This window comes from Osmerus mordax, chromosome 27 (genome assembly GCF_038355195.1).
Source record: "Osmerus mordax isolate fOsmMor3 chromosome 27, fOsmMor3.pri, whole genome shotgun sequence".
NCBI classification, from domain to species: Eukaryota; Metazoa; Chordata; class Actinopteri; order Osmeriformes; family Osmeridae; genus Osmerus; species Osmerus mordax.
This window is the reverse complement of record NC_090076.1, coordinates 10,519,120-10,530,722: the sequence shown is the minus strand read 5'-3', so window position 1 is coordinate 10,530,722 and position 11,603 is coordinate 10,519,120. Positions and strand designations below refer to the sequence as shown.

Below are 11,603 nucleotides of genomic sequence, written 5' to 3'. Positions count from 1 at the left end.
TTGGAAGAGGGAGAGGGGATAAGGCTCATGATAGCAGCATGATAGCTGTGTAGTTATTCTGTAAGAAGAGGAGATTAAAGAGAGAGAGACCTAGGAGGAGTCTGACCAGAGAAGAGGAGGATGGAGGGATGAAGTAACTCCTGTCACTGGTTTGGTTTATTTGAATAAGAAGTTGCATGATGTCTAGAGATTGGAAATGTTCATTTTCTAATTTAATATCTTCTTGATTTTAAAACAGAGAGGGAAGGTGAGAGAGAGAGAGATGGGGAAAGAGGGAGGAAGAGAAGGAAGGAGAGAGGGAGAAAAGAGGGAAAGGAGAGAGAAAGAAGGCTGTTGGGAAGGAGGAGTAGTTGGATTTTTATTTTGAAAGCATAGTCTATGCAAACTCTTAATTTAAAATTGTTCAAAGTACTTAATGTGTTTGTAATGGTGCTGAGATGCAGATGCATCTTAATGAACTGTGCTTGCTCAGTCTGAGGGCAGCTACTGGTGCTCAGACCCAGCTGGGATTTATGAACACTCTTATAGATGATTATACCTCACCCCTGGGAGGGGGAGGGAGGGAAGAGGAGAGGGGGGTGAAATGGAGGGTTAGGATGGATCAGGGAGGGGTGAATGAGAGGATGGACAGCAGAAGAGAGGAACATGCAGGAGGAGAGGGGTAGGAAGAGAGCAACATGCAGAGGAGAGGGGGAGGAAGATATGAACATGCAGGAGGAGAGGGGGAGGAAGAGAGGAACATGCAGGAGGAGAGGGGGAGGAAGAGAGGAACATGCAGGAGGAGAGGGGGAGGAAGAGAGGAACATGCAGGAGGAGAGGGGGAGGAGGAGAGGAACATGCAGGAGGAGAGGGAGAGGAGAGGAACATGCAGGAGGAGAGGGGGAGGAGGAGAGGAACATGCAGGAGGAGAGGGGGAGGAGGAGAGGAACATGCAGGAGGAGAGGGGGAGGAGGAGAGGAACATGCAGGAGGAGAGGGGGAGGAGAGGAACATGCAGGAGGAGAGGGGGAGGAGGAGAGGAACATGCAGGAGGAGAGGGGGAGGAGGAGAGGAACATGCAGGAGGAGAGGGGGAGGACGAGAGGAACATGCAGGAGGAGAGGGGGAGGAGGAGAGGAACATGCAGGAGGAGAGGGGGAGGAGGAGAGGAACATGCAGGAGGAGAGGGGGAGGAGGAGAGGAACATGCAGGAGGAGAGGGGGAGGAGGAGAGGAACATGCAGGAGGAGAGGGGGAGGAGAGGAACATGCAGGAGGAGAGGGGGAGGAGGAGAGGAACATGCAGGAGGAGAGGGGGAGGAGGAGAGGAACATGCAGGAGGAAAGGGGGAGGACGAGAGGGGGAGGAGGAGAGGAACATGCAGGCTGAATCACCAAGGTGATGAAATCACATCCAGTCAGGGTTAGGGTCCTTCTGGTTTATCAGCTGGCCATCCAGCTCAGCACTGGCCACTGGAGCAGAATGTGTGTGTGTGGAGTGTGTGCATGGAGTGTGTGTGTATAGGTTAGTGTGTGTGTGGTGGTTAGGGTTAGTGTTAGTCAATCTGACTGTGTGGAAGGTGAGGGAATGTCCAGATGGTCAGGGGTCATGATGAATACCTATTCTGAGAGGGTTCAGGGCTGCTAGAGGTCAGGCTGCAGATTAAACTGAAACCAGAGACCCTGAGATCTCTCTCTCACTCTAACCATATCTCTCTTTATCATTCACTCTCTCACTATATATAACTCTATATCTCTATCACTCACTCTCTCACTCTCTAACCCTATCACCCTCTCTCTCACTAACCCAACACTAACACTAACCCAACGGTTGTAAAAGGAATTAGATAATTAGCTGAGGAGAAAGACCTCGTGTGAGCCCCTTAACCCCCCCGCACACAAACACACACATACACACACAGCTTGTGATAGTGGTCAGTGATTGCATCATGAATCGTTCACAATAACAAATGTCCACTTCATTTAATGTCCATCTCCTTTTTAATTAGAAGAGTCATAATTACCCCACTATCTCCTCTGACCAGCTACCCTATCCTCTCCTCTTCTGCCCTCTCCCACTCTGCCCTTCTCTTCTCTTTCCTCTCGCCCTCTGCCCTTCTCTTCTCTTTCCTCTCGCCCTCTGCCCTGCCCTGCCCTCCCCTCTCCCCCTCTGCCCTGCCCTCCCCTCTCCCCCTCTGCCTCCCCTCTCCCCCTCTGCCTCCCTCCCCTCTCCCTCTCCCCCTCTGCCTCCCGCTCTGCCTCCCTCCCCTCTCCTCTCTCCCTCTGCCCCTCTGCCTCCCCTCTCCTCTCTCCCTCTGCCCCTCTGCCTCCCCCTCTGCCTCCCCTCCCCTCTCCCCCTCTGCCTCCCTCCCCTCTCCTCTCTCCCTCTGCCTCCCTTCTCTCCCCCTCTGCCTCCCCTCCCCTCTCCCCTCTTTCCTCTCCCCTTCTTTCCTCTGCTCTCCCAGGTTGTTTGTGCTCCTTGCACACACACACACACTTGCACTGTAATGCAGGAGTATTGTTTTACTGACATCAATAATGAGACACACACACAGTCACAGACATAGGCGAGATCTTCCTAATGAGCAAATATACAGCATCAGCAGTCTGAAAGACATGTGAGAGAGAAGAGTTTGTGTAAGTGTGTGTGTGTGTGTGTATGTATGTGTGCACTTGTCTGCTGGAAGGGCTGGTGTTGGGGTCATTTACATATAAATGAATGTCGCTGTTCGCACACTGCTAGCCCATCTACACAGACAAACAGACAGAAAAACAGACAGATAGGCATGCAGGCAGTCAGACAGATAGTAGAGAAGGGGAGAGAGATTTAAGAGAAGAGAGGAGGGGGGGGTGGGAGGACGAGGAATTACTTGGGATGATGGAGGGACAGAGAGAGAAAGGAAGGACATAGAGAGGAAGGAAGGACATAGAGAGGAAGGAAGGAGAGAGAGAGGAAGGAAGGACAGAGAGGAAGGAAGGACATAGAGAGGAAGGAAGGACAGAGAGAGGAAGGAAGGACAGAGAGAGGAGCGAGGGACAGAGAGGGGAAGGAAGGACAGAGAGAGGAGCGAGGAACAGAGATGATGGAGGGACAGAGAGAAAAAGGAAGGACATAGAGAGGAAGGAAGGACAGAGAGAGGAAGGAAGGACAGAGAGAGGAGCGAGGGACAGAGAGGATGGAGGGACAGAGAGAGAAAGGAAGGACATAGAGAGGAAGGAAGGACATAGAGAGGAGCGAGGGACAGAGAGGAAGGAAGGACAGAGAGAGGATGGAGGGACAGAGATGATGGAGGGACAGAGAGAGGAAGGACAGAGATAGGAAGGAAGGACAGAGAGAGGATGGACGGACAAAGAGAGGAAGGAAGGACAGAGAGAGGAGCGAGGGACAGAGATGATGGAGGGACAGAGAGAGGAAGGAAGGACAGAGAGAGGAAGGAAGGACAAAGAGAGGAAGGAAGGACAGAGAGAGGATGGAGGGACAGAGATGATGGAGGGACAGAGATGATGGAGGGACAGAGAGAGGAAGGAAGGACAGAGAGAGGAAGGAAGGACAAAGAGAGGAGCGAGGGACAGAGAGAGGAGCGAGGGACAGAGAGGATGGAGGGACAGAGAGAGGAAGGAAGGACAGAGAGAGGAGCCATGGACAGAGAGGATGGAGGGACAGAGAGAGGAAGGAAGGACAGAGGAGCGAGGGACAGAGAGGATGGAGGGACAGAATAGAGGTTTGAAGGTTTGCATCATCCCAGATTCTACTGACAGGCTTCTAGTCCATCAATCCTTTCCTACCACACTTCCAGTCCACCACACTTCCTGTCCTGAAACACTTCCTGTCCACCACACTTCCTGTCCTGAAACACTTCCTGTCCTGAAAAACTTCCTGTCCAACACACTTCCTGTCCACCACACTTCCTGTCCACCACACTTCCTGTCCTGAAACACTTCCAGTCCACCACGTAAGGGAGGTGAGAGAGAGAAGAGAAGAGGAGTGGAGAAGAAAAGAAAGGGGGAGGAGATTCATAAGGAGTTGGGAGGGGAGAGGGGACACTAACAGGGACCCAGAGTATGTCTGGGGCCTATCTACTTTATTAGCATGAATAAATCATTAGACCAAGTGTTGGGAGGGGGGGGGTCAGGGAAAGGGCAGTGGGGTGTGTGTGTGTATGAGCGAGCCCCACTGCCGGCTGACTACCTTACCATATATCAATGTTGACTGTAAAATGTAAAATACATCTTTAAATTTAATACTGACTCATGAATAAATGCATGCTTACAAATGTCCTTAAATGGAGGCTTAGAAGAGGAGGAGAGGAGAGGAGGAGAGGAGAGGAGGAGGAGGAGGAGGAGAGGAGGGCACCGACTGACTGATCAAGCTGGGATTTCAAGTGACAGAACATGTGTGTGTTGTGTCTATATAAATGTGTGTGTGTGTTATGTCTATATATATATACAGTACGTGTGTGTGTTGTTTATATATGTGTGTGTGTTTGTTTGACGTTTGGGGTTGCTGTGCTGGGAGAGCAGATGGTCCCTAACCCTGACCAGGCTGGTGTCCCTCATATGCTGTACCTCTCTCTCATCGCACTGTCCTCTCCCCTCCCCTCTTCTCCCCTCTCCCCTCTCCTCTTCTCCTCTACTCCCTCCTCTCCCCCCCTCCCCTCCTCCCCTCCTCCCTCTCATCCCACTGTCCTCTCCCCTCCTCCTCTCCCCTCTCCTCTTCTCCTCTACTCCCTCCTCTCCTCCCCTCCCCTCCTCCCTCTCATCCCACTGTCCTCTCCCCTCCCCTCCTCTCCTCCACTCCCCTCTCTCCACTCCTCCCCCCCCTCCCCTCCTCCCTCTCATCCCACTGTCCTTTCCCCTCCTCCTCTCCCCTCTCCCTCCCATCTTCTCCTCTCCTCCCCTCTCCCCTCCCCCCCTCCCTCTCATCCCACTGTCCTCTCCCCCTCTCCTCTCTCCCCCTCTCCTCTCTCCCCTCTTCTCCTCTACTCCCTCCCCTCTTCTCCTCTCCTCCCACCCCTCTTCTCCTCTCCTCCCCTCTCCCTCTCATCCCACTGTCCTCTCCTCACTTCTACTCTCTCCTCCTCTCCCCATCCATCCTCTCCTCCTCTCATTTTCTCTCCAGCCTTCTTTTCTCCTCTCCTCCTTTTCTCTTCTCCCCTACTCTGCTCTGCTCCTCCCCCCAGCCCATTCCTCAAGGCCAGCATTGATCTTCCTTATTCTGTGGTATTCTCTTTTATTATACCCGTTTTTCTCTTTATCTAACATGTCTGTGTCTGTCTCTCTCTCTCTCTCTCTCTCTCTCTCTCTCTCTGTGCGTCTAACCTGTCTGTCTCTTTTCTAGATGACTCGTCCAATCCAGGTGAAGCCTGCCGACAGTGAGAGTCGTGGAGGTAGAGATCTTCTCCCTCATTTATTCATCTTTCTCTCCTCCCTTCTCTTTCTCTCCCCACTATCTCTCCCCTTGCTCTATCTCTTCATTTACTCCCTCTTTCCCTCTCTCTCACATATACAGACATTCACATATGTACGCATGAACAGAAACACACATGCACAGACCTTCAACCGGGATACATGTCACACACACACGTGAACGAACACATGTAAACACACGCACATTTCAAACACAAACCCTGTTGTAGGTGGAGCAGCAAAGATCACTGTTGAACACAGAATATCAAGGTCAGGAATCATGTTGAGTTTAACTGAAGGAAGGAGGAGGAGGGAAGGGGGAGATAGGGGAAGAGGAGGGGGAAAGAGCTGAATGTATGTCCCCCCTCTTCAGAGATGGCAAAAGTCAGGTGGCTGAGCGGTGAGGGAGTCGGACTAGTAATCCGAAGGTTGCCAGTTCGATTCCCAGTCATGCCAACTGACGTTGTGTCCTTGGGCAAGGCACTTCACCCTACTTGCCTCGGGGGAATGTCCCTGTACTTACTGTAAGTCGCTCTGGATAAGAGCGTCTGCTAAATGACTAAATGTAAAAGTACACACATCCTTTACTCAAGTAGATACTCATGTTTAAAATACTCTGGTAAAGGTTTAAGTACTGACTACACTTTTTCACTGTGGTTAAAGTAAAAAGTAGCCATTACTACTACCTGTTGGACATCACATCATATTAACATACAAAAAGACACTATAGACATGTAGCGCATTTGCCGGGAATCCTCTTTGACGCCGACAATTTCTAACATCTCCCTCATTCATATATGGCCATGGGTGATCAAGAATGTCTCTATTCTCAGACATATTGACATGGTTAACTCCCTCTGTTTCCTTATTCTCTTCCTCCTCTTATTTTCAGTTAAATAAGACTAATAATATGCTGGATGAGTAGTTGTTGTCAAATTGACCATACCATCTCACTGACACGGCCTTTCCCTGGAGTTCTATTCTGCACAGTTCTGCTCTCTTCTATTCTGCTGCTTCTCTTCTCTTCTATTCTGCCCAGTCAGATTCAGTTCTACTCTGTTCATTTCAACCAGTGTGTTTGTGTATGGTTTCAGAAGACAGGAAGTTGTTTGTGGGAATGCTCAACAAGCAGCAGTCGGAGGAGGATGTGTATCACCTGTTTGAGCCGTACGGAGTCATTGAGGAGTGCACCGTCCTCAGGGGTCCTGATGGAAACAGCAAAGGTAGGAACCAAACATCCACACTTCCTGTTCTGATGGGTGGGGGAGTTAGGGGGGTGAGGATGAGGGGGTGGGTTAGCTCAACTCAGGAAGCTAGCTTAGCCCACACACAGTGCTGCTATACTGTCGTCCTTCCAGTATACACATGCATGCATAAACACACTCAAACACTTCATTTTACTGTATTTAATGAAAGAGTCCTGTCTCTGTCTCTCTCTGTGTGTGTGTGTGTGTGTGTGTGTGTGTGTGTGTGTGTGTGTGTGTGTGTGTGTGTGTGTGTCCAGGCTGTGCCTTTGTAAAGTTCTCTACACATGCAGAAGCCCAGTCTGCAATCAGTGCTCTGCACGGCAGCCAGACCTCACCAGTAAGTTCCTCCATCTCCCTCACACACACACACACACACACACACACACACACACACACACACACACACACACACATAAATACCCTACACAGGCCTCGCCAGTAACACTTATGCACCAGTTCCTGGTGAACTGCTGGGCTGGTGAAATAATGCTTAGGGCTGTAACATACTTCCCCCTCTCCCCCTGCCTCTCTCCCTCCTCTCATCCCTGCTCTCCTCCCTCCTTACTTCCCCTCTCATCCCTGCTCTCCTCCCTCCTTACCTCCCCTCTCCCCCTGCCTCCTCTCATCCCTGCTCTCCTTCCTCCTTACATCCCCTCTCCCCCTGCCTCCTCTCATCCCTGCTCTCCTCCCTCCTTACCTCCCCTCTCCCCTTCCCTGCCTCCTCTCCTCCCAGACCGCCTCCAGGGATATTAACCAATAGACTTGTTTACTTCACCTTTCACCAAACTGCCTCCTGCATTATTCATCTGCATGTGAGCAGGAGGGAGCAGGGATGAGCGAGAGGAAGAGAGGGAGGGGGGAAGGTTAGAGAGAAAGGCGAAGAGAGGGAGAAAGAAGGAAAGAGAAAAGTAGGAAGATAGAGTTCATCCCCTCTTGGTAGATTATTTGATTATAGAAATCGGATCAACATGTGACATTCTGAGTTGTGAGGGTTGTACCTGATGATGGTTCTATATATAAGGGAAGGAGTTTTTTATTACGATGATACTATTTAGTGTTGCAGCATACCCCCCTCCCACAAAAAACACACACTAATACTCTACTGACTCACACTACACATGAACCTCAGGACCACTCTTTTAACCTAACCCAATAACACAAAGCTGTTATTACCGGTTGTGCAGTAATTCACTTCCTGTGTCCCAGTTCTGTTTCCAAATGACTGGTGATGTTAAACAACTTTACTATACTCAAACACAGTGTAACACACCACAACACACGGTCACACAATGTAACATACTTTGACATACGGTAACATACAGCAACATACTGTAACATACTATAACATTCTTTATACCTTGGTCTGGGTGAATACTCGATTCTGATTGGCTGCAGGGGTGTCCATTATCAGGTGATAATGTAGCGGATAATGTCCATTATCAGGTGATAATGTACACCTACTAAGTAGTTCCAGCAAAACTGTCTGTTCATTCTGTACCATGTAACATGTACCGTATCAGAGAGGTGAAGTGTGCGTCCGTCTCTCCTCAGTGCTGAGTCTCTCCTCCCTCAGGGCTGCGAGTCTCTCCTCCCTCAGGGCTGCGAGTCTCTCCTCCCTCAGGGCTGCGAGTCTCTCCTCCCTCAGGGCTGTGAGTCTCTCCTCCCTCAGGGCTGCGAGTCTCTCCTCCCTCAGGGCTGCGAGTCTCTCCTCCCTCAGGGCTGCGAGTCTCTCCTCCCTCAGGGCTCCTCGTCCAGCTTGGTGGTGAAGTTTGCCGACACGGACAAGGAGCGCACCGTCCGGCGCATGCAGCAGATCGTTGGACAGTTTGGGATCTTCAACCCTGCAGTTGCCCTGCCCTTCACCTCCTACAGCAGCTACGCACATGCGGTGTGTACACACACACACTGGACACACACTATACATGTACATACAACCAAACACAAAGACTCACACACACACACCTCCTCTCCTCACTCAGTCCAGGGCAGATTAGATAGCCAGAAAATTGGGAAAAGATGGAAAGGTGATGAGAGGAAAGCGGAGAAAAAACGAATCCAGTCAACTCTAATAATAAGAGCCATCATGCTGTCTTTATACATGTTGTCTATCTGTGTACAATGAGATTAGATCAGAGCCTGGATATGTCTGTGTGTCACTACACAACGTTGATCTGGAGGGAGGAAGACAGAGAGAGAGGGGAGAAAGAGAGATAAGAAGAGAGAGAGGGAGGTTAAACATTATGTTATGAATGAAGGTGCGTGGGTGGGAGAGGCGGGAGGGCAGGGGGGAGGGGAGAGAAGAGATGGAAGCCAACACAGAAAACATCGCCCCCTGCAGGTGATATTACTAACAACCACAGCTGACAAAGGGCAACCTTGGAAAAATTGTGATAAAGAGATTATCGTCTTCAGGTGTCTGGAGAGTAATACTAATAGGCACCACCTTTTAAACCCTCCCCTCTTCCCTCTCTCTCTTCCCTCTTCTCCCTCCTCTCTCCTCCTCGCTCCCTCCTCCTCTTCCTCCTCTCTTCCTTCCAGCTGATGCAGCAGCAGACAGCCGTCATGACAGGGGGGCAGGGGGGGCATCTGGCCCCCTGCATCTCCTTCCCCACCACCCAGCTCCACCACATGGGGGCGCTCAGCCTCAACGGACTCCAGCACACGTCTCTGGGGGCGGCTGCAGACTTCCACCAGGCCCTGGGTGAGCACCGCATGCGTGTGTGTGTGATGACACACTAATGAGTTCAGGGATCAGGGTTCAGGGGTTGTTTGAAAGTAGTGCGGGTCCTAACCCTCCCTTCCCCTCCAGGCCTCAGCTCTCCTCCAGCCAGTCTCTCTAGCTCGGGTCCCAGCCTGGTGAGTCCCCTGGTGAACGGCTTCGCCCCCCTGGCCGGCCTGCCCACTGCCCCCCCCTCCCTGGAGCCTTTGTACACCAATGGCCTCCCCCCGTACTCCACCCACAGCCCCGCCCCTGACAGCCTGCAGCCGGCCTACACCGGGGTGCAGCAGTACACAGGTATGCACGTAGACACACACAAATACACGCACACACAAATACACACACACTTGATGCATGCTTGATATATTTCCCTCTCTCCCCTTCTCCACTCCAGCGATCTACCCCTCCCCCAGCCTCCCCCCTCAGGCACTGCAGCACCAGCAGAGAGAAGGTGAGGGTGAGATGGCTTTATATATACTATATACACTCATATATATGGCGTATATGAGCATATATATATTTATAATCATAACAATCGATTTTTGGTAATTTAGCTTAATTTAGCAAAGTAAATTTATTCTGAGAAACAAATCATCTCTCATCAAGAATGTGTGTGTGTATCTGTGGTGTGTGTGTATCTGTGGTGTGTGTGTATCTGTGGTGTGTGTGTGTGTATCTGTGGTATGTGTGTGTATCTGTGGTGTGTATCTATGGTATGTGTGACTGTATCTGTGGTGTTGGTGTGTGTGTGTATCTATGGTGTGTGTGTGTGTGTGTGTGTGCGCTGCAGGACCAGAGGGTTGTAACCTCTTCATCTACCACCTGCCTCAGGAGTTCGGGGACAGCGAGCTCCTGCAGATGTTTCTCCCTTTCGGCAGCATCATCTCCTCCAAGGTGTTCATGGACCGCGCCACCAACCAGAGCAAGTGCTTCGGTGAGCCCTACACACACACACACGAGAGAGAGAGAGAGAGAGAGAGAGAGAGAGAGAGAGAGAGAGAGAGAGAGAGAGAGAGAGAGAGAGAGAAATAGAGAGAGGAGAGAAAAGGTAGAGAGAGGCTTATATTAGCAGTGTGAATAGTTTCAGCAGCAGCAGACAGGACTTGTGGTTATTATGGAATGTGCTGTGTTCCAGGGTTTGTTAGTTTCGACAACCCATCCAGCGCCCAGGCTGCCATCCAGGCCATGAACGGCTTCCAGATCGGTATGAAGAGATTGAAGGTGCAGCTCAAGAGGCCCAAGGATGCCAGCAGGCCGTACTGACCAGGTGAGACCCACACCAGGTGAGACCAGCTCTGTCTGACCAGGTGAGACCCACACCAGGTGAGACCAGCTCTGTCTGACCAGGTGAGACCCACACCAGGTGGGTCTACCTGGTCCTGAGTGTGTGTGTGTGAATGTGTTTCACTTCTCTTCAGGAGTAAGGTCTGTAATTGGCTGGTCTCTGTCTTCCAGGTCTGTAATTGGCTGGTCTCTCTTAGGGGGAGGATATCTCGCAGGAGTTCAGCTTTTTATTTCTTTTGAAAAAGAAAATACGTTTGAAGAAAACAAAAACATCAATACAAAAAGTATTTCCGAAGACATATCAGCATTTACTTATGAAGACGCGGGTTATCTTGGCGACAGCTGGAGCAATGGGGTGGTTGCCACGACAACTTACACGCAGATGACGCAGCAAGAGGCAGGTCAAGATGAGAACAGCGTTAGGGTCAGCCCTGACAGAACAGTTAGGGTCAGCCCTGACAGAGCAGTTAGGGTCAGCCCTGACAGAACTGTTAGGGTCAGCCCTGACAGAACAGTTAGGGTCAGCCCTGACAGAACTGTTAGGGTCAGCCCTGACAGAACAGTTAGGGTCAGCCCTGACAGAACTGTTAGTTAAGCAACAAACTAACTAAAAAAGCAGCAACAACATATAGATTTCTATATACGTATTATACACACACACACATATACACACAGTCACACACATGGAGGAGTTAGCAGCTGTCACCACTGGACTAATGAGAGTCGACACTTGAAGATCAAACTCCTCCATCCCTCTCTTCCTCTCTCCTCTCCTCCTTCCCTCTCTTCCTCTCCCCTCCTTCCCTCTCTTCCTCTCCCCTCCTTCCCTCTCTTCCTCTCTCCTCCTTCCCTCTCTTCCTCTCTCCGCCTTCCCTCTCTTCCTCTCCTCCTTCCCTCTCTTCCTCCTTCCCTCTCTTCCTCCCCTCTCCTGCTCTCTCCTCCTTCCCTCCTTCCCTCTCTTCCTCTCTCCTCC

General features: G+C 50.9%; 1 protein-coding gene across 2 annotated transcripts in view; it reads left to right on the top strand.

Moving 5' to 3' along the window:
• The window catches only part of celf5a (cugbp, Elav-like family member 5a), a 21,784-nt gene extending 11,175 nt beyond the window's left edge, over nucleotides 1-10,609 (top strand). Inside the window, exons 3-11 of one of the 2 annotated variants that reach the window (XM_067230168.1) lie at nucleotides 5,313-5,361; nucleotides 6,475-6,603; nucleotides 6,885-6,964; nucleotides 8,369-8,515; nucleotides 9,166-9,328; nucleotides 9,437-9,643; nucleotides 9,741-9,797; nucleotides 10,137-10,280; nucleotides 10,482-10,609. In XM_067230168.1, the coding sequence (XP_067086269.1) occupies nucleotides 5,313-5,361; nucleotides 6,475-6,603; nucleotides 6,885-6,964; nucleotides 8,369-8,515; nucleotides 9,166-9,328; nucleotides 9,437-9,643; nucleotides 9,741-9,797; nucleotides 10,137-10,280; nucleotides 10,482-10,609 (1,104 nt within the window). Of the gene's footprint in view, nucleotides 1-5,312; nucleotides 5,362-6,474; nucleotides 6,604-6,884; nucleotides 6,965-8,344; nucleotides 8,516-9,165; nucleotides 9,329-9,436; nucleotides 9,644-9,740; nucleotides 9,798-10,136; nucleotides 10,281-10,481 lie in introns of both variants that reach the window. The other variant, XM_067230167.1, reaches the window with a different exon arrangement.
• The last annotated feature ends 994 nt before the right edge of the window (nucleotides 10,610-11,603 follow it).